This window comes from Carettochelys insculpta, chromosome 29 (genome assembly GCF_033958435.1).
Source record: "Carettochelys insculpta isolate YL-2023 chromosome 29, ASM3395843v1, whole genome shotgun sequence".
Lineage (NCBI taxonomy): Eukaryota > Metazoa > Chordata > Testudines > Carettochelyidae > Carettochelys > Carettochelys insculpta.
Genome location: NC_134165.1, coordinates 7,344,781 through 7,368,027, shown reverse-complemented (window position 1 = coordinate 7,368,027; position 23,247 = coordinate 7,344,781). Strand labels below are relative to the sequence as shown.

At 46.6% G+C, this 23,247-nt stretch overlaps 1 protein-coding gene across 6 annotated transcripts in view; it reads right to left on the bottom strand.

The window, feature by feature from the left end:
- The window catches only part of WIZ (WIZ zinc finger), a 183,620-nt gene that overhangs the window by 20,976 nt on the left and 139,397 nt on the right, over window positions 1-23,247 (bottom strand). The window contains exon 1 of one of the 6 annotated variants that reach the window (XM_074979614.1): window positions 13,651-13,803. The exons of the other annotated variants lie outside the window; for them this stretch is intronic. Within the exon in view, the coding sequence (XP_074835715.1) occupies window positions 13,651-13,762 (112 nt within the window). The 5' untranslated portion in view covers window positions 13,763-13,803. Of the gene's footprint in view, window positions 1-13,650; window positions 13,804-23,247 lie in introns of those variants that run through there. 6 annotated transcript variants of the gene reach the window in all.

Below are 23,247 nucleotides of genomic sequence, written 5' to 3'. Positions count from 1 at the left end.
ACATGCGAGGAGCGGGTGGATGGTATTCCCCACATGCAGCTTGCAGGAGGACCTGCATTTAAAGGCTCCAAGAGCCATCGGTTGGCCACCCCCATATCTGTCACAATACAGTGTCTTATTTACCACATATGGTGAGTAGCAAATGTATTGGACACCCCTTAATAGCTCTGGTGAAGACCTCAGACTGCTCTCCTCTCAACCCTATTACTTCACCCCAGATGAGAGGCATAAGGGAAGTCAAAGGAAGAGTTTGTCCTGACGACCCCCCCATGAAGTAGGCCACACAGTAACTTGACTTAGCAATACCAATCTCTAACCTGTGGACTCATTCTGTTATAGGGGAGCCACTCTTAATAAGGACTTGTCATTGGATGAGGAATTGGACATACATGACAGGAAGGCATCTGCCAACTTTAGTCACCTCACAAAATGAGCATGAAGAACAAGACACTTATGACAAAGACTAAGATTTTGATTTATAAAGTCTGCATATGCAGCATCCTCCTTTACTGCAGCTAGACATGGACTTCATATAGCAGGCAAGAGATTCAATACCATTCACCTGAAATCAATTCTAGGCATCACCTGGCAACACAAAAATCACTAATGAGGACACAAATCTCCAGCCTCACAGTTATCATCAAGCACAGTCCTCATTGGTTAGGTCATGTGTGTAGGATGCATGATGGAAGACTTCCTTAAGACTCATATGATGAGTCAAAGGAGAGCCAAAGACAGAAATGCCCAAAACTAAGGTTTCAAGACACCTGCAAGAGACACCTAAAATGCTTCGGTATCGAGCCACAGTCTTGGGAAACCCATGAAGATAGTTCAAGTTGGTGAATCAGGCTGGAGACAGATATTGTAGAATATGATAAACAGTGGCTCTCTACACTCAAAACAAAAAGACAAATTTAAAAAACAAGACAAAACAAAACAAAAAAAACCCAACAACAGAGCAGGTAGCCATGATCAGCAGGAAAACACCTTTCATTTCACTACATAAACAGATGCAGGTTTGGTTTTTATGGTTAATATTACAGATTAAAGTGACTCAAACCTTTTCTGTGGGTTAAATGTAACTATAGCGCTGTCTCTGTGACTTTCTAAGTCTCTGAGTGTGACACCAATTTCCTCTGTTCAGTTTCATATCCTCAAACACTCCAGCCCTTTGCTAGCTGAAGCCACAAAACAGGACAAGAGTTTTTAAACATGATTTCAAAAGTATTCTCTTAATGGGCTCTTGTTAGTTAATATTCATGTTGCCCAGGCATCACAGTGATATATAAAACCCCATAACAAGGAGATATGAGGCTGCTTATATGGCAAGAGCTTCCAGGATTTATATAAGGAATGACTGACACCTTGCCAAAGAGTTTTAAAGAGGTGTACACCCTCTTGTCTTCAGAAAGTAGCTTCCCCCATAGGCAAATTATTCAACAGCTGTCCATTACAGGGTTTCCTGCACCTTCCTTTTAAAGCATGCATTGGCTGCTGTAAGGAACAAGAGACAAAACTAGAGAATCCCTTGTCTGGCCTAGCAATTCCTCTGCTCTCAGATTCATGCTGTTAGAGCTACTCATCTACTGGGAGTTAATAAAGCTGGTCTCAGCGAACCCTAGCCATGAGAAGGGCCCAGACCTGAGAACAGCTACCGTCCCTCCTCAGAGGGGAGCCAAATTTGTGGTCCAGGGAGCAATAAGTCCAAGCTGTCAACACGGAGAAGCATAAATCTGAACCAGGGGTGAGAGGGCAGGGCCATAAGCCCAACCTGTCACTATGTTTCGGAGAAGAGGCACACTGTACCTGGCTTCAGAGACCTGTGGAGCCAGGTGTATACACAGGGGAGTAATGAGCCCAGCCTGCCAGTGCATGTCTCCCAGGCACACCTCAGACACCGGGGAACCAGTAAGCCTGGCCTATCAACATGTGCGGAGCAAATAACTAGGCAGAGATCCCCAAGTGCAGGCATGGTAGCGGGCAAGCCAGAGGGAGGAGGAAGGGAGACAGTGCTTCAGGCCTCCTGTTAGCATGGGTTTTGTATGTGAGAGAAGGGGAGCACAGCCTCCCTAGAAGAGAAGAGGCAGAGGTGAGGGCCTATTGGTGCAAGAGAATGGAGATGTGGGAACAGAACTAGGAACAATCCTGGGGGAGTGATGCCAGACTATTGATGTGGGAGGTGGAAGCAGAACAGTGCGCTTGGGGCGCAGACAGGGAGTGCACTGAGCCTGGTGTAAATGCAGGGAACAGGGGTGAGCCTGGTGTGTGTGGGGCAGGAGGGAACCAATCAAAGCTTGGGGAAGTGAGCCCAATCTGCCAGTGTGGGAGTGGGGGCAGAAAAGTAAAGCAAGCTCCAGCTATCAGGCTGGAGACAGGGAAACAGGCTGGGCAAAGCCTCCAGGAAGGGAGAAGTGCACAGACCAGCACTGTCAGTGCAAGGGGGAGTGGCTGGGCAGAGACCCGGGAATGCCGAACAGGGGCTGCCAGGTGGGAGTGTAACAGTATAAGCAGTATGGTTTCTCTAGCCATTCCGAGAGGCCTAGAGCTCATCTGCAGCCCGAAGAGCGAGCAGCAATCATTAACTGTGAAGCTACAAGTCACATACTCACATTCTATCTACATTTCAGTATAATAGTGTCACATCAGGCTGTGAAGATGAGGACCACATCCTAATGCCTCCCACTGTTAAACAGATCTCAAGATGGGTAAAGAAAACTTAGCTAACAGCATTTCATCCGGCAAGCAATGACTTATCAATAGCTGAGGGTGTGGAATCACCATCCTATGATGATTGTCTTCACTTTTCTACTGTTTTCTGTATAATCTCTGTCTGGTTTGTAACTGCTCCCATCTGTCGCATAATTAATTTTGTTAGATGTAAATCAGTTAAGGTGGAGGGTTATGATTGGTTAGGTAACTCTGTTACAGTAGACTATGATTGGTTAGTAAAATTATACTAAAATAATTGGCTAAGGTATAGCCAAGCAGGACTCAAATTTCACTACTTGCGACTGCGGTCCAAGAAGGAAAAAGGAGGAAGAACAGAACATCAAGCAGCAAAGAAAGGAAAGAACATCAAGCAGGAAAAATGGAAGAAGGAACACCTTAACAAGGACTCACTCCCCAAGACCCCGAGTTGCAGCAACCAGCGTCCAGAGAGTGACTTTGTCTGTCCCAACAGGGGAAGTCTGCCTGCCTGCCTTATCAGGATTGGTAAGCATGATACTGTGTGCTTAGCATGTATTCTATTTTCTTGGTAATTGTAAATAAATAGAAAATAAGAATATTACTGTGTAAGGCTTTTTCAGTGGTACAGATCCTGCATAACCGCAGGGAATTACACCCCGAGCCCTAGCAATTTGGTAAGGGTGGGAGTTTAAATTAACAGGGTCATGCCTTGAGCCCTACAGATTGGGTAAAGGTGTGTATATCCCTGAGCATGGAGGGATGAGAAATCTGTGTGGGTAACAAATTCGGTGGAGAATGTGGGTAGCCTAAGGTCGTTTGGATCGAACTGATCTAACCTAATACAGCAATAGCAGAAGCAGAATAGTAGTGGCATTGTGACGTATGGTAAAATGTTCATCCTGAAGGAACAGAAGGGAAAGGAAATCAAGGAAAGGGACCTGGATGGGTGGGTGTTAGCTGAAGAGCCCCTCTCCTTGTAAATGGGTCAGAATAGGGCCCATGCTTATGGGGACAAGATTCTTTCCAGGAGAGGGATGCCCTTGATTCTGCTTGTAAAGGATTTGAAGCATTCTGTAATGGCATGAAACAAAAACCAAAGGAAAAGGCTGTCAAAGCAGCAGCAGCCTGGGCATTGTGGAAAACTGCCACCAACCTCGCCAGCCTATAGCACACCAGGAAAGACAAATGGAGGATTATAAATTCGATTTGGCTATAGCGAAGGACAATCTGGCTCAGTATAAGGCATCAGAGTGTGCCAGTGCAGCTTCAGCACTACAGAATGTAACAGCTCTACAAGCAAAGACAGGAGAGTGCAAACCACTGAAGCTCACAGTGGGAAGCCTGAACATGGAGCTATCTACATTGCACATGAAGCTGCAGGATGCACAGCCAGCTGTGAGAGCAGTGTTACAGTAAAATAAGGATCTAGCCCAGACAGGCAATGACCATTCAATTTGCAGACAGCGAATAGAGAAGCTAGAAAACATGTTGGTAACCCAGAGGGGCATAATAACAGCAGTAATGGGAGGTGTGAGTGTGGACCCTGGGGACACAGAGACCTGTGAGGAAACCTGGAAGGATCCTGAACCAAGAGATCCTGGGTGCCCATATCCCCCTGATGCTTTTCCTGAGGGGCCCTACGTACAAAGGGAATTACAGGATTTGAAAGTAAAGGCACAAGCACCTTTGTGGCTCCAGTCATCACCAGGGTGGTAACAAGAGTAGAACCTGAACCAAATGATGCACAACAACAAAGGCAATTCAGGGAAACCATTATGGAGGTTTCTGATTTTACCCCACATCAGATACAAGCACCTACTCAGTTACTAGGACCCCTAGAAAAAGGCACATCTGGATTGGAGGGTGCAGGTGCTCTCACGGACTGCATGGAGGCCAGCAGATTATGAGGTTTTGGACCAGGCCTATACTAGTGCTTCTGACTGTACAGTGATACTCAGTGCTGAGGGGCGCTTAGGTGGCAATGGTATTGCAGCTACCTGATGGGACTGGGTGAAGGAAGTAATGAAGGTTGTGATGCCAGCCAGACAGCTGGGGAAATTGTTCCATGTAACAGAACAGGGCACTGGTGACACTCCAGAACTGTATGTTATTAAGAAGGAAATATTGGCCATGGCTGCTGGGGTTATGCCAGTGGTACCGGGAATTGCCCTGATTTCAACAAATTGGCCTTTAAGACTGCATTGCTAGATGGCTTGAATTCAAAGATGAAGGTGATTTTATGACCCATTGATCTAGGGAGGGGATACCCAGAGTTAATGCAGGATATTTTCTGAGCAGCAGTAGTTTTCTGGGAAACACAGGGACAGGCAGGAAAAGGAAATCAGGACAGGAGAATGGAGCCTGTACAGGCAGTAACTTTTGCCAACAATGGTCCCCCAGGCCTTCAAGGAGAGCTAGGAGAAAAGGGGTCTGGTGCACAGTGGCATAGGAGAGGGAGAGGACAGAGCAGTGCAATAAACAACAGAGGTGCAAGAGGAAGGAATGGATTCAGATGCAGAACAGAAACCATTGCACTGAGGGTGCAAGAGATGCTTTGAGAACAGAGGTCTGGAGGAAACTCATGATGGCTGGGGAGCCAAAAGAGAGATGGGATGGGAAAACCACAAGTGAGTTACTGCTGAGGACTGTCCAGTTAGAGAGGCAAGAGGAACTGATTGATGGAGCTCCTGTAAATCCCATAATAGACCCCGAGCCAAAAGGGATGCCGGCCTCCCCAGAAGGTTGTGGCTAAACTGCAGTATGACAAATGGGGGCGTCCTACTGTAGAGGCAATAATGGGGAGAGAGGGGGAACAAACATGCCCCACTATGCTAATTGACACTGGAGCATCAGTTTGTGTGCTGGGAGAGCAATGGCTTCCCAGGCATGCTGTAGAAACAGAAAATTCAGTACAGCTCATATCATATACAGGGGAGACAACTAAGACACATGTCACAAGACCAATCCTGACCTTTGTAGGGAATCAGGACTCATGTATCAAATACTGTGTACAGAAACAGGAACAAACTGCTAATGAGAACAAGGAGGGTGGAATCCTGGGAATGCCTTACCTTAGTCAGGAGAGACTGGTAGTGGATTTAGCCAATGGGCTCCTGTGGGGAAATAGTGAAGAGCCAGCAGAAACATACACTCCCTGCATTAATGCCATACATGGATGTGTGGCTGTAAAGGCCCCAGAAGGAGGGCAAACAGAGGAAAGGGACCATTGGGTAGAAAAGTTTCCTGGTGTATCGGCTAAGAATAAATTGGAATGTGGAAAAATTGATGCTCAGGTTTTAATCTGAGGGCCTGACCTTTCTCCACAGTGTCAATACAAGTATCCCCAGGGGCAGAGAAAGGACTAAGATCCACAACTGAACGTTTGTTAGAACAAGGTATTATTGTAAAAATGGCCAGCAATAAAAATGGCCCAATTTGGTCTATACTGAAGGGGGATGGGAAAACCTGGTGAATGACAGTGGATTTTAGAGCATTAAATGCAGTAACCGCTGCCACTGCTCCAGCAGTAGTTAAGTACCAAGAAGTAGTTGCTGCAGTAGCCGCAGGAGCACAGTGGTTCTCAGTCATAGATTTCTCTAATGCCTTCTTTGCCATTCCCTTGCACACCGCATATTGGTACAAATTTGGGTTCACTTATAGGGGACAGCAGTTCTGTTTCACAAGAGTCCCATGGGGTTTTAATAGTGCCCCTGCAATTAGTTAAGATGTGGGAAAAATTAACACCCAAAGCCCAAAGGAGAGTCATTTACTATGTTGACGATACACCAGTGTATGGGGACAACGAGGAGGAAGTTGGTAAGATAACTGAGCATGTTACAGGTCATCCAAGACACTGGATTCAAGGTTAGCAGAACCAAGGCACATTTGGTACAGCAAGAGGTAAAGTATTTAGGGGTCATATTGGAAAAAGAGGAACAAACCCCAGATGCATAACAGGTGGAAATGATTGGAAAATTTTCTGCCCCTAATGATGTGGCATCCTTAAGAGCCCTGTTAGGAACCCTGAATTCCTTGAGAGATTGTATTGATATGTAAGCTGATAAGAGACACCTACTGTATCTTCTCCTAAAGCCAGGGCAGCAATGGGAGTGGGGACCTGATCAAGCAAAGGCCTTACTGACCCTGAAGCAGGATCTGGCTCAGGCCCCAGCCCTAGCATATCGTAAGCTGGGAGAGCCATTCATCCTGCAATTGGCTAGCAATGACCAAGCGCTGGGAACAGAGCTGCTACAGAAGCAAAGCACAGGGAAATGACAGGTTGTGGGCTATGGGTCCAAAACACTGAAATACACTGAACAGAATTTTACCCTCTGCGAGAAAGAGTGTTGGCCTTAGTGTGGGCCTTGCAGCATTGGGAGCGTATCACTGGAGGGTCCAGAATCATAGTACAGACCACACATTCCGCACTGAAATACATCATCTCTGGAAAGGTACAAGGAGGGCACATATCTAACTCTAGGCAGGCACAATGGACTCTGGCTCTGGAAAATGGAGGGGTAACTCTAGAAAAGAGAAAGATACTGTCCTCTGTGCCATATGGTCTTGTAGAGCAAAGGCGGGAACATGAACATCCCCTGTCAGAGTACAAGCAGGTGCACTGGCCAGTGAAATCAGGACTTACCTTGCAAAAGGCTCAGCAGAAAAATACACAGATCTGGTTTGTAGATGGATCTAGTTTTTTCAGCACTGGGAAAGCTAAAATGGGATTTGGAGCTGTAAAGGTAAATACCAACCAGGAACTGAAGGGACTGGTGAGGCCACATTTAGTACAAGCTGCAGAAGTTGTGGCAGTCCTGAAAGTGTTACAGGAGGAGGAGAGGGAAACCACACTGCCAATATTTACTCATTCAGACTAGGTGTGCAGAGCAGTAGAGACACGGCTACCCATTTAGGCAGCTAGGGGAATGTGCACAGGTGATGGAAAGCCTGTGGCCCATGAACAATACTGGGAGCAAGTGGCAACCCTAGTAAAGGGCAGGAAAGGAGACATGTATGTAACTCATGTAAGAGCACATCAGAAACCAGGAAGTGAGGAAGGATTTTGGAATAACAGGGCAGATGCCTTAGCCAAACAAGGAGCCCTGTTAACACCAAGTGAGAAAAAGGAGGAGGTAATCAGTGTAGTAACCAGTGCACAAAAACAGGTGAGAAGTCCAGAGACATTGGATCACAAACACGACAGGAAGAGGAGGAAGAGATTGAGCAATTAGTGAGGCAAGGACTAGTCAGAGGGAAATGGCACGGACACAAAGACCCTAAAGGGGTAGTGTGGGCCACTAAACATGACTCAGACCTTGGGGAACAGCATAAGAAGTGGATGATGCCTAAAAAGGTCAGAACAGAACTGGTTCAATATGTTCATGAGCAAGGGCATTTTGGGGTGGACAAGACTGTGGAAAGGGTCAAAGATACAGGGTGGAGGCCCACCTCAAGGGATGATGTAAAGTGGTGGTGTAATAATTGTTGGCAGTGTGCTATGGTCAGTGCAGACCCACAGACACAAAAGAATCCCATTGCTCAAAAAATTGAGGGTCCGTGGGCCCGGATACAGAATAGACTATACTGAACCCTTACCAGTGACTCCAAGAAACAAGTATTGTTTGGTAATTGCTGCTCTCTTTACAAAATGGAGAGAAGCCATCCCATCCAAGATGAACACAGCTTTAACTACAGCCAGGCAATTGTCCATTGTGGTGTTTAGCCAGTGGGGGCTGCCAAAGGAAACTGATTTAGACCAAGGCCCACACTTCATTGGAGAAACTATGTAGGAACGATGTAAAATGCTAGGCATTAAGCAAAGGTTCCACACAGCAGGACACCCCCAATCCTCAGGACAAGTGGAATGAACTAATCGTACTCTAAAGGATGCTCTAAGAAAAATGGTAAAAGAAAATGGGAAAGATTGGGATGAAAAGCTTCTTATAATCCTAATGGCTTTAAGGTCAATCCCAGCAAGTCATGATTATACTCCTTTTGTAGCAATGACGGGAAGAAACCAACCATGTTGGTTAGATGTCGATATTCCAGATGGGTGGCAACCCAAAGTCTTAAATGACCAGTGGATTCAGTCTCTTTTAGAGGCATTACCAGAAATCCACAAGAAAATAGCAGAACAGCTGGGTGATAACATAAAAAAAAGATGGATAGGAGACTGGGCTGGATAAAAACGCCTATTGAATGGGAAGCTGGAGATCAGGTGTAGTATCAGAAATTTGCAAAGCAAGAGCATTCCTTGGGAATGAAATGGGAAAGTCCAGTGCACACTGTGGAGAAGGCCAGCCCAACAGTATACCAGGTAGAAATCTGGTCCAAGAGGCTAAACATGCCAAAGTTAAAATGGTTCCATTCCTCAAAGCTTAAACCCTGGAGAGGGGATTCCAAGCCGTAACCACTAAGTGGTCCCATGTAGGGGGAAAGGGTAGAAAAATGTCTATTTTTGCCTTTCAGAATTCTAAGAAAAGGCTGGTATCAGCAGGAAAATACAAGTGACTCGGGCACCATTATGAAGAAGCTGCTGTCGCAACTGTACGTGCTTATGTTACATGTTGTTTCTCTACTACCTAACCCTATTCTCTGGCCTGTTGATATCCATGTAGTAAATGTGTGGAAAAATAACTTCTGGGTAATTAATGACACAATGTTGGGTCAATCCAGTTGTATTCAATAACACTAGCTGTTGTTTGGGCTGGGAAAATGGCTTTGCCCATTGCTATAATCGAACAACTGGCAGGCTGTCACCAGAAGCCCCATCACAGTCTAAGTTGTCATTAATGACCGGACAGTCTAACACTATGATGGGAAACTGTACGGGACCAAAAAACTACAATATACAATATTGACAGCTTTAAGCTCACAGAGAAACAAGAAATATGCTTAAAGCTCCCATGTTCTCTCCAAAATGTGGGATATTAAAAGTTATGAGGTTTGCATGGCAGCCAGGAGGGGACACTGACATTAGGATGTTAAGGGGGTTTAATGAGCCTCACCTGTTTCAAAACTGGGAATCAAGGCCTAGCACACTGACAAGTCCCTCAGGGAAACAACTGCAAATAACAGGAAACTGCACTAAAACACCATGGCAGGTAGATATCCAGGTTATAGGGGAACTGGGACTCCCCAGAATGGATTCAAGAAACATAGGGCATTAACTGTGTGAAAACACAGCCTAAAGTTCAATTACAAAATCAGTGTCTGATTAATTTTCTTGATATCCCCGCTGAAGAAGGTGAATATGTATTGCAAGGCCTTAGGGTAAAATTAAATTTTAAAATAATTACCACTGAGTCTGACAAGCAAAAATCAAGACGACACCCATTAAATGGGCCACATGTGGTAAAACTGGATCAGAGAGAGCAAGCCATAATATCACCAATACGATCTCTAAAGCAAACTGAGCTGGACTGGGTTAAATGTGTCCAAGATCATACCTCAATGTGCCCTGTATGTACACACATTCCATAAGGGGTGGGCAACATGGCTTAAACTATGATATATTGACAAACCCATAAGGAAAAGAATCCCTAGAGGTCCACTGGAAACTGTCTTGGGCAGAACTGGATTAGGAGTTGGTGTACTGGATGCTGCTAACACAGAGGTATTGGCAAACGAACTAAATTATGCTACAGCTGAAATACAAGAGTTGGGAAAACTTATCAGTGCATCCTTAACAAAGTTTAGGAATGGGACAAAAATTATTTTCTAGAATATTGCCAGTGTGGCAATAATAAGAGGTAAGGGATTTGTTACTTTTAGCAGAAACTATGGGATCAGTACAGGAAAACGTGTCACTAGCATTAGCCTGTACACAAGCTCAAGAAATACGTCAGTAATTGATTATTCAAATAATCCAGGAAGGTATACAAGGAAATTTGGAAATAAGGAAACTGCTGTGGGAAAATGTTTCAAAGGGGAAAGACAATTAATGGCATAGTGGAAAATGGTAAATTTTACCCTAACTAAAGATCAAATGGTTCTCCAAGCATATGTGGTAATTGTATACCCCAGCCTAACGCTTGACATCTATCCAATGTTACCTCTGTGGATCCAACTAACAAAAATTTTGATTATGTACTCCACAGACCATCATTCCCGGACATATTAAAAAAAACCAACAATGGAAAACCATTCACATGTTTCAATGCGTGGCCCATGGACATTTGGGTTACGTGTGTGAGGATCAAAATTTACAAGAAAGGGATGAATGTCTCTATATAAACAATGAAGGACTCAAAAGATGTATGTTTGATATATTCACTGAACAAAAATCAGCTACTGTATATGCAGGAAAGGGATGTGTTTGTGTAAGAAGTCATTGTCCATCAGTAGTAGTACATGATAAGGAATTGTACTTTATGACTCATTTACTTAATAGATGTTTTTGCAACATTACAAAGATATAGAGTTGTGATTTTGACTATTATGTACCTGTATGGACTATCAACTATATGAGGTCTCAACCACACATGTATCACCGGTAACCTTAGGCATGAATATGACTATAAGAAAATTGTTAATCCATCCTGTGTCACAGTCACATTTACAGTATATTGCACAAACAGGAGAACAAATATGTATTGAAGTGCAACATAATAATGCAGAAATCACTGATGTGTCAAAAACCATTGTAAATGCAGGACATCGCTCCGGGTGGGAAACACTATTAGGGTGACAGCAATGAAGGGTCCTGTGGCACCTTACAGACTAACAGAAAAGTTTTGAGCACGAGCTTTCGTGAGCACAGACTAGCTTCATCAGATGCTGGTGATTTCCAAGACCAGCATCTGATGAAGTGAGTCTGTGCCCATGAAAGCTCATGCTCAAAACTTTTGTTAGTCTATAAGGTGCCACAGGACCCTTCGTTGCTGTTACAGATCCAGACTAACACGGCTACCCCTCCGATACTATTAGGGCGGTTGCCTTCTGCAACAGGCATGCTAAATATTATGGTTCACCCCCTTGTGGTGATCACTGGAATTCAACTCATTATTATTTAGTATAGTTGCTATGGCTTGCTGGATGAAGAGAACTGCTCGTAGGATACAGAAATCTGGCATAAAAGTAAAATGAGGCCAGTGTTAATAATACCCTGGAGGCAAGACCAAGCTCAGTGAGTCTGACTATTGGACTCCTGGAATAGTAACGACAGCTTTAGTAAAAGTGTCATTAAGGAGGGGAGTGTAACAGTATAACCAATATGGTTTCCTCTAGCCATACTGAGAGGCCTAGAGCTCATCTGCAGCCAGAAGAAAGAGCAGCAACCATTAATTGTGAAGCTACAAGTCACATACTCACATTCCATCCACATTTCAGTATAATAATGTCACATCAGGCTGTGAAGAATACGAACACATCCTAATGCCTCCCACTGTTGAACAGATTTCAAGATGGGTAAAGAAAACTTAGCTAGCAGTATTTTGTCTGGCAAGCAATGACTTATCAATACCTGAAGTTGTGAAATCACCATTCTATGATGATTGTCTTCACTTTTCTACTGTTTTCTGTATAATCTCTGTCTGGTTTGCAATTGCTCCCATCAGTTGCATAATTAATTTTGTTAGGTGTAAATCAGTTAAGGTGGAGGATTATGATTGGTTAGGTAATTCTGTTACAGAAGGCTATGATTGGTTAGTAAAATTATATTAAGATACTTGGCTAAGGAATAATGAAGCAGAACTCAAGTTTCACTACTTACAACTGAGGTCCAAGAAGGAAAAAGGAGGAAGAACAGAACATCAAGCAGGAAAGATGGAAGAAGGAACACCTTAAGGAGGACTCACTCCCCAAGACCCTGAGGTGCAGCAACGAACATCCACAGAGTGACTTTGCCTGTCCCAACAGGGGAAGTCTGCCTGCCTTATCAGGATTGGTAAGCATGATACTGCATGCTCAGCATGTATTCTGCTTGGTAATTGTAAATAAATAGAGAATAAGAATATTACTGTGTAAGGCTTTTTCAGTGACACAGATCCTGCATATCCGCACAGAATTACACCCTGTGCCCTACCAATTGGGCAAGGATGGGAGTTTAAATTACCAGGGTCACGCCTTGTGCCCTACAGACTGGGTAAAGGTGTGTGTGCATCCTTGAATGTGGAAGGGACAATGAAATTTGTACCGGTAACAGGAAAAGGTAGCTAGGTAGAACCCACAGAGGTGGGGTGGGCAGGGAGTGCACTGAGCCCAGGCTATTGTTTCAGGGCGGAGCCGCTGGGCAGAGGTGTTTTCAGTGCAGAGGGGAAGCCAGATAGAGATTGGGTGGCTGGGTGGTGCAGCCGCAGCGGAGCAGACCTGGGGCAGTCAGTATGAGGGAGGAGGGCTGGCTAGCACCCGGGAAGCACTGAGTCCGAGCTGTCAGTACAGGGAGGGAAGTGAACGTGGGCTGTTGGGAGAAGAGGAGAAAAGAGGCTGGGCAGAGCCCCAGGGAGGCGTGGGGCGCACGGAGCCTGGGCTGTCAGTGCAAGGGAGGGAAGCGAGCCCAGGCTATCGCTGCGGGGGAGGGAAGTGAACCCAGGCTGTCAGTTGGGGGGTAGGGGAGAGAGAAAGGGCCGGGCAGAGCCCCGGGGGCAGGAACGGGGGAGGGGCACGCACGGAGCTCGGTGTGCCAGTGCGGGGGAGCGAAACGAACCCGGCCTGTCACGGCAGGGAAGTGGGGACAGGCTGGGCAGAGCCCCAGGAGGCAGGAGCCCACGGAGCCCGCCCTGTCAGAGCGGGAGAAGAGGCCGGCTACAGCCCGGCCTGTTGGGCGGGTGCGACACAGCGAACTGTGCTTCCTCCCCCGGCCCGCTCGAACCCCGCTGGGAGGAGCCGCGCGCTCCGACCGCCGGCGAGCCCGGACCCACCACCGCCCGGAAAGGGGGGGGGCGGCGGCGGCCCACTCCACTCCCACCCCCTCCTGGCTAGGTGGGGCCGCTCCTGCCGCCCGGACCCGGGGTGGATCCTCACCGGGCTCGGGCTCCTTCTCCGGCTCGGGCTCCCCGTCCCCGCCCTGCTCCCGGGGCCGCGGCGGCGCCGCCGCTTTTGTCACTTTCAGCGGCGAGGAGGTGGAGGCCGCCATCTTGGGTCCGGCACATGCAGGGCGGCCACAAGGCGGGGCAGCCGAGCGCCGAGCCGAGCCGCGCCGGGCCAGGCAGGGCAGCCGAGCGCCGAGCAGAGCCCAGGAGGCCGCGGCCGAAGCCACAAAGCCAGGCAGGAACAGACGAACAGCAGGACCGGGGCAGCCGGGAGCAGCCACCTGCCGAGCAATCGATACTCTGCTCTCGAGGCGGGAGCCAAACGCTTGCCACGCACGTAGTCAGGCAAGAGCAGGCGAGCACCGAGCTCGCGCTCCTCCCCCTCCCCCCCAGCGCTGGCGACGAGCCCAGCGGACAAGGCCCCCCGCGGACGTCGGCCCCCAGCCACCACTCACCCTGTGCCACCTGGGCCACGCTCCGGTCTTCAGGCACCAGCTGCTCGGGTCCCTCGCCCCGGGACAGGGCCCCCGAGCCCCTGCAGGAGCCGCCCTTCCAGCCCCTGCCCTGGGTCCCCCTCGTGTTAGTGAAATCCTAGTGCTCACCCCCCGCGGCTTTTCCACCCGGCGTTCCTGACCGTGCTGTCAGGCCCCGGCGCTCCTGGCACTGAGGAGGTGAAGGGAGCAACCTGCCAGCCTCTCCGCCCCTGCCCATAGTGCCCAGAAAGGCACAAGGAGGGAAAGAGGCAGCTCCAGGGGAGAGAAGTGATTTTAGAATCCAGGCCTCTCTGCCAACAAAGCACAACAGGGGCACAATCGAACCTCTCTCCTACTTACCACAGCTCCCTGGATACACTGCAGATTTAAACCATGTGTTAATGTGCCGAATTTGAATATAAAAGCCAGCTCGGCTGTTTCCCTTTCTAGAACAGTGCGATAATTCTTATTCAGTAACACACGTACCTTGAGGTCATTGACAGAATGGCGCCATGACATGTCAAGCTGGGGCCTATTTTGGACCAGTATAAATACAAAGGAAAGAAAGTGGCCTGCACCTCAACTTCCCTTTTTTGACAAGCCCTAGAAGGTCCTGAACATAAGGAGGTTTTTGCTGGATTCAGCACTAAAAGGCACCTTAAGAGCCTTAGTCCAAATCACCCACTCACTTGTGCAATGGAAAGAGAAAATGAGTTGCTGTACCAGAAGAAATGCATGCAACTCTGACATTGTTCTTAAAGAGGAAGTTACTGACCTTGCACAATTAATGATGATTCTTCAAGATGTGTCCCCATATAGGTGCTCCACTGTACCTGGGCTTGTGTTCCTGTGCTGATGATGGGAGAATTAAGGCAACAGTATTTAGCCATATATATGTTGTCTACCCCACCAGGCTAACCAATACCCAGTTTCCTTTTTTACCACTGAGTCCTTGACAAGAACACTGAAGCAAAGGGGAGAAGGGAAGGTCATTGAGCACCCACATGGACACACATCTCAAAGAACCATCGTTACTGCACAAGGTAACAACTTCTTTGAGTAGTGTCTGTATGAGTGCTCCGTGGTAGGTAAAACCAGAAGTGTCTCTAATCTTATGAATGACAGTATAGCAGAGCTGAAGACAGTGTCAGAAGCAGTCTGCAGTAATCACACAGTGTTCTGCAAAGATAGGGGCAGAGATTCAGGTTGCTGCTCTGCACATTTCAGAGACAAGAACATTCTTGAGGAAGGTGACAAAAGGCGGAAACTGACCTTGTGGAGTGTGTGCAGATTCTGGATGAAGGTACAATGGTGTAACATGATAGCAGTCTTTGATACAATTTGAGACCCATTTGCAGTCTCCAGGGTGAATCGGCTGCACCTTTACAACACCTTTCTACAAAACAAAAAGCAGTCAAGTAGCACTTTAAAGACTAGCAAAATAGTTTATTAGGTGAGCTTTCATGGGACAGACCCGCTTCTTCAGACCATAGCGAGACCAGAAGAGACTCAATATTTAAGGCACAGAGAACCAAAAACAGTAAGCAAGGAGGACAAATCAGAAAAAGATAATCCAGGTGAACAAATCAGAGAGTGGAGGGGTTGGGGGGGGAAGGTCAAGAATTAGATTGAGCCAAGTATGCAGACGAGCCCCTACAGTGACTCAGAAAGTTCCCATCCCGATTTAAACCATGTGTTAATGTGCCGAATTTGAATATAAAAGCCAGCTCGGCTGTTTCCCATTCCAGAACAGTGCGATAATTCTTATTCAGTAACACACGTACCTTGAGGTCATTGACAGAATGCCCCATTCCATTAAAATGTTGACTAACTGGTTTGTGGATCTGGAGTGTTTTGATGTCTGTTTTGTGGTCAAAGGGTCAATGGGCACAAAACAGACATCAAAATACTCCAGATCCACAAACCAGTTAGTCAACATTTTAATGGAATGGGGCATTCTGTCAATGACCTCAAGGTACGTGTGTTACTGAATAAGAATTATCGCACTGTTCTGGAAAGGGAAACAGCCGAGCTGGCTTTTATATTCAAATTCGGCACATTAACACATGGTTTAAATCGGGATGGGAACTTTCTGAGTCACTGTAGGGGCTCGTCTGCATACTTGGCTCAATCTAATTCTTGACCTTCCCCCCCCAACCCCTCCACTCTCTGATTTGTTTACCTGGATTATCTTTTTCTGATTTGTCCTCCTTGCTTACTGTTTTTGGCTCTCTGTGCCTTAAATATTGAGTCTCTTCTGGTCTCGCTATGGTCTGAAGAAGCGGGTCTGTCCCATGAAAGCTCACCTAATAAACTATTTTGCTAGTCTTTAAAGTGCTACTTGACTGCTTTTTGTTTTGATAGTGTATAGACTAGCATGGCTTCCTCTCTGTTACTTTCTACAAAAGGAGAGGAAAAGTTTAGATTTCAGGAAGACCTTCATCCTGTCCAGGTAAAAGGCCAGGGCTTTCCTAACATCAATTTTGTATAAAGATCTTCCTTGTTATGACACTGAGGCTTAGTGTAAAAAGTAGGGAGGTGAATCAGCTGGTCTATGTGAAAAGACAAGCTCACCTTGTAGATGAACTTCAAGTGTTGTTGAGAATAGCCTGCTCCTGAAAAAATACTATATGGGGGTGTGTATGCCATCAGTGCTGCTATCTTTCTTATTCTCCTTGCCCACACGATTGTCACCAGGAAAGCTGTCTTCATAGATAGATTTCTGAGTAAACAAGAGACCAAGGGTTCAAAGGATGACCTAGTCAGGTTATTTAGTATGATGTTTACATCCCATATTGGGATGGGATGTCTGGATTGGGGGAAAAGATTTCCTGTACCCTTGAAGAATTGTTTGTTGATGGAAGGCTGCTATCCTAGGTGTGCTTTGACTGAGCTAAGAGATAGCCCTGATTTCTTGAGAGTCAGTATATAATTTAGGACCACTGGGAGCATAGCGGTTGTTGGGGAAACTTGTCTGAAATTACAGCAAACCTAAAACTTGGTCCACTTTTGCAGGAAAACCTGTCGTATCCTGGACCCCGTGGCCCCAAAAGGAGCAGAATGAGAGAAAGAAGTTACTCACTTTCGTGCAGTAACAATAGTTCTGTGAGATGTGTCCCTGTGGGTGGCTCCACGTAGGTGTCAGCGTGTCCCTGCACTGTGGATTGGAATGCTTCACAGAGCAGTGCCCCCATCCTGTGTGCCACACGTGCGCAGGAGCGGCTGGTGACGTCACTGGGTTGAGGAGAGAGGGTGCGGCCCAGCCCTCTGTTCCTTTTCTACCTGAAGTTCTTAGAGACTGTGAGTGGAGGGAAGGAAGGAAGGGTCCCGGAGCACCCACAGGGACATGTTGCAGAGAACTATCACTACTGCACAAAAGCGAGTAACTTCTTCTCCTTTGAGTGCTCCCTGCGGGTGCTCCACGTAAGTGACTCCGTAGCAGTACCCGTATGCTGGAGATGGGTGTTGGAGTCTAAATGGAATGATGTAAAACAGCATCTGCCAGGGCAGTGGTCGGTATCAGCCCTTTGTGCAGCGTGTAAGGCTTTGCAAATGTATGATGTGAGGACCAAGTGGCCACTCTACAGATGTCCACCAGAGGACATTGCTAAGGAAGGCAGTAGTTATGGCCATCACTCGTGCTGAATGAGCTCTAGTGGTCTGTGGCGGCTGCTTGCCTCTGAGTGTTATGCAGTGTGAATGGAACCCACTTGGACAGGCATCGTGCCAAAATAGCTGTTCCTGCACGGGCCCCGGCCAGGCTATGAAGAGTTTGTCCGACTTCCTATTTGGCTTGGTTCTATCAAGGGAAAACCAAGAGCACGTCTAACAAGCATGTGCAATGCAGCCTCTCTAGGGGAGGAGTGAGGCTTAGGGATGTTTGACCGGTCAGTTTAACTTCTGTGCCAGGAGAGATAATGGAACAAGTAATTAAGGAAATCATCTGCAAACACCTGGAAGGTGGTAAGCTGATAAGGAACAGCCAGCATGGATTTGCAAAGAACAAATCATGTCAAACCGATCTGATAGCTTTCTTTGATAGGATAACAAGCCTTGTGGATAAGGGAGAAGCAGTATATGTAGTATACCTAGATTTTAGTAAGACATTTGATACAGTCTCGCATGATATTCTTATCAATAAACTACGCAAATACAACTTAGATGGGGCTAGTATAAGGAGGGTGCAAAACTGGCTGGATAGCAGTACTCAGAGAGTAGTTATTAATGGTTCTCAATCCTGCTGGAAAGGTATAACAAGTGGGGTTCTGCAGGGGTTTATATTGGGACCGGTTCTGTTCAATATCTTCATCAACAATTTAGATATGGGCATAGACAGTAAACATATTTAGTTTGCAGATGATACCAAGCTAGGAGGGGTTGCAACTGCTTTGGAGGATAGGATCAAAATTCAAAATGATCTGGACAAATTGGACAAATGGTCTGAAGTAAACAGGATTAAGTTTAAAAAAGACAAATGCAAAGTGCTCCACTCAGGAAGGAACGATCAGTTTCACACATACAGAAAAGGAAGTGACTGTCTAGGAAGGAGTATGGCAGAAAGGGATCTAGGGGTTATAGTGGATCACAGGTCAAATATGAGTCAACAGTGTGATGCTGTTGCAAAAAAAGCAAACATGATTCTGGGATGCATTAACAGGTGTGTTGTGAAGAAGACACGAGAAGTCATTCTTCCACTCTACTCTGCGCTGGTTAGGCCCCAGTTGGAGTATTGTGTCCAGTTCTGGGTGCAGCATTTTAAGAAAGATGTGGAGAAATTGGAAAGGGTCCAGAAAAGAGCAACAAGAATGATCAAAGGTCTAGAGAACATGACTTATGAAGAAAGGCTGAAAGAACTGGGTTTGTTTAGTTTGGAAAAAAGAAGATGAAGGGGGGACATGATAGCAGTTTTCAGGTATCTAAAAGGGTGTCACAAGGAGGAGGGAGAAAACTTGTTCTTCTTGGCCTCTGAGGATTGAACAAGAAGCACTGGGCTTAAACTGCAGCAAGGGAGGTATAGGTTGGACATTAGGAAAAAGTTCTTAACTGTCAGGGTGGTCAAACGCTGGAATAAATTGCCTAGGGAGGTTGTGGAATCTCCATCTCTGGAGATATTTAAGAACTGGTTAGATAAGTGTCTACTGGGGATGGACTAGACAGTACTTGGTCCTGCCATGAGGGTAGGGAGCTGGACAGGATGACCTCTCAAGGTCCCTTCCAGTCCTAGCATTCTATGATTGTAAGTAAGTGGGTAAGTATATAGGTTCATTCACATGAAACTCAGATATGACCTTGGGGAGAAATCCCAGGTGAGACCTAAGTACCACCTTGTCTTTGTGAAAACAGTGAAGGTTGGGTCAGCCATGAGTGCTGCAATCTCCCCAGCCCTGCTGGCCGACATAATGGCTACTAGAAAAGCCACCTTCATGGACACATACTGAAGAGGTGCTGTGGCAAGTGGTTCGAATGGAGGTCTTGTCAATGTATCTAGGACCAAGTTCAGGTCCCATGGTGGTACTGGAGGGTGGAGACTTGGGCATACATTTTGTAACCCTGTCAAGAAACGTCTCACCATTGGGTGACTGAAAGTAGAGGAATGGTTCCCTGAGCTGTGGAAAGCTGTAACTGCAGCCAGATGCACCCTAATAGAGCTAATTGAGAGGCCTGCATTGCTGAGATCCATAAGGTAATTGAGCAAGGTGAGTACAGAACCAGAATCAGGATACAAATTGCAGATCATGCGCCATTGCTGGAAGCATGCCCATTTCCTAGTATAGATATTTCTTGTGGAAGGGCGACAGCTATTTATAAGGATATTTTTGACTCTGTTCAAACAGGTGAGTTCTTTGTCATGGAACCATGGAGGAGCCATGCCATGAGTTTCAGGGTTTTGATATCAGGATGAAATGTAGTGCTGAGTAAGAAGGTTCGACACCATCGGGAGATGGATTGGTCAGTCAATTGACAGGTAGTGCAAGTAAGGAAACCAGGATTGCCTGGGCCAATCCGGTGCTATCAGTATTACAGTTGCTCGGTCTGCCCTGATTCTGTTGATCACCCTGGGAATGAATGGAACTGGGGGAAAGGCGTAGAGAAGGGGAGCTATCCAGCAAATTGTGAATGCATCCCCCCGTGATCTCCTGCCTATTCCTGCCCTGGAACAAAAGCTGTGGCACTTGAGATTGTGTGGTCGCAAAAAGGTCCATTGTTGGTGAGCCCCATTTGCAGAATATGGAGAGCAGTATGTTGATATCGATTTCCCATTTGTGCTGGTCTGAGACAGACCTCCCCAGCCTGTCTGCCCTGGTATTCTGTTCTCTGGGTATGTATGTTGCCCAGTTCTTTATGCACCAATTCATAATCTAAGCGCCTCAGCACACAGAGTGTGTGACTGGGCACCCCTCTGATGGTTGATATAAAACATAGTAGGCCTGTTGTCCAAGAGGACATGAATACTTTTGCCCCAGATCAATGGGAGGAAATGGGCGCAGGCTCTTTCAACAGCCCTGAGCTCCAGGATATTGATATGAAGGAGTCTTTCATGGTGAGCCCATGTGCCCCGGTTTGATGACGACATGTCGCAGTGGACCCTCCCACCCCATGAGAGAGGCACCTGTAGTTATAGTTACAGAGGGCTCTGGGGAATGTAAAGATATGCCCACAAGGAGGTTTATTGAGGATGTCCACCAGCTGAGTGACTGTAGGACAAGTGGAGGAAGAGTTAGGGTCTTTGAGAATCTGTGACAGGTCGGTATGTAATTGCAGGTGACATAATATTGAAAGCAGCGCATATGCAGTCTTGCAAATGGGACTACGAATGTGGTAGTGGCCCTGTGCCCCAGCAGCTGGAGGCAAGTTCAAGCCATAGTAAAGAGGGCCTGTTTGACCATGTGAACAAGGTCGCAGATTGCCTGGAACCTGTGAGCAGGTAAGTAGGTTCTGGCTGAAACTGAATCCAGGAGAGCTCCTATGAACTCTAGGCTCTGAGTTGGACTCAAAGTGGACTTTTGCAGATTTACAAGGAGGCCAAGCCAGGAAAAACATTCCCTGTTAATATTTATCATAAGGGCAGTTTGGTGGTAAGTAGAATCCTTGATTAGACAGTCATCTAAATAAGGAAAAATAACAACGTTCTGCCTTCTGAGGTATGCTGTGACCACGGCAAGTGTTTTAGAGAAAACTTGAGGGACTGTAGGAAGTCTGAAAGGGAGGACCTTGTATTGGAAGTGGTCCTGACCCACCATAAAATGGAAGAATCTCCTGTGGGACGGGTGAACAGTCACATGAAAATAAGCGTCCTGGAGGTCGAGGGCTGAGAACCAGCCCTCTCGTCTAGTGCCAGAATAATAGCCTGCAAAGTTATCATCTTGAACTTTGTATTGAGAATGAATCTGTTCAGTTCCCTGAAGTCTAAGATAGGCCTCCTTCCCCCTGATTTCTTGGCTGTCAGGAAAAAGTTGGAATAAAAACTGTTGCCCTAGTGTTTGTCAGGGATGGGTTCTATTGCCCCTAATACAAGAAGTTTCTGTACTTCTGTCCATAAAAGAGGCTCATGAGATGGGTCCCTAAAGAGAGGGCGCCCCTAATACAAGAAGTTTCTGTACTTCTGTCCATAAAAGAGGCTCATGAGATGGGTCCCTAAAGAGAGGGCGGGGTGGGGGGGGGATGCTCATAAAAGGAATTCTGTAGCCTTCTCTGATGATATCTAAGACCCATTTGTTGGATGTTATTTGGGTCCATTGATGGTAGAAGGGCCTCAGGCGATGGTGAAAAGTGGGCCTGTAGCCAGAGAGAACCCCCCCACCCCTTTTCTCTACTCCATCTTGTCTCTCCTGAGTGCTTCAGAGCACCAAAGGGTTAAAAGAAACAGCTCAGCCCTGGAATGCCCGAGAACACAGATGCGCTTATCTCAGGCACACTCTTTTTGATGCTCTGGAGCAAAGACAATGGGCTAATAAACAGCTGGGCCTCAGACTGCCTTTGGCTAAGTACCATCAGTTGATTCGCCTACACAAAATGTCCCAGATGGAGGAAAAATCTCCGGCTCATAAAGGAAGAATGCCCTAAAATTATCTCCACCCCACAGGTGTGAACCAGCCTTGTGAGAACTAGTGTCTCGAGACGAGTTAATTCAATTGGCATCTTTTGAGATAAGGAAGAGCGTACGTGAACCAATGGGTATAAAGTAAGGGTCCGGCAGCCCCTGTAACTGAGCTCCAATTACCTCTACCTGCTGGTCAGGAGGGTCATTGCCTCCTGAGTTCCTAGGGGATGCCCATTCCTCGTTATTATTGCTTCTTCCCAAGGAATTGAGTGAAAACGCTGGCCATGGTAATGCAGGGGTGAGAATAAGACCTGTTAAGTGTATTCCTTTTTTTTGTTTTCTTTCTGAAGGCACAGGAACAAACAATCCCGTTGCGTAGTAAGAAATGCAAACATGGTAGGCAACCAGCTTGGCTTAACAGGGAAATCCTCAGTCAGCTTAAATTCAAAAAGGATGCATACAAGAAATGGAAACGTGGACAGTTGACTAAGGAGGAGTATAAACATATGGCTGGAGAATGCCGGGCAGTAATCAGGAAAGCAAAAGCACATTTGGAACTGCAGCTGGCAAGGGATGTGAAGAACAACAAGAAGGGTTTCTACAGGCATATGAAAAAAAAAAACAGGTTATCAGAGAAGGTGTGGGGCCGTTACTGGATGAGGGAGGTAACCTAGTGACAGATGATGCAGGAAAAGCTGAAGTACTCAGTGCTTTTTTTGCCTCAGTCTTCATGGACAAAGTCAACTTCCCCATGACCGTCCTAGACAATGCATTATGGGAAGGTGGAGGGCAGCCATCTGTGGGGAAGGAACAAGTTCTGAGCTATCTAGAAAAACTAGATGTGCACAAGTCCATGGATCTGGATTTAATGCACCCCAGGGTACTGAGGGAATTGGCAGAGGTCATTGCTGAACCTTTGGCCATTATCCTTGAAGACTCTTGGAGATCAGGGGAGATACCGGATGACTGGAAGAACGCAAACGTAGTGCCCATCTTTAAAAAAGGAAAGAAGGACAATCCAGGGAACTATAGACCCGTCAGCCTTACCTCAATCCCTGGGAAAATAATGGAGGGA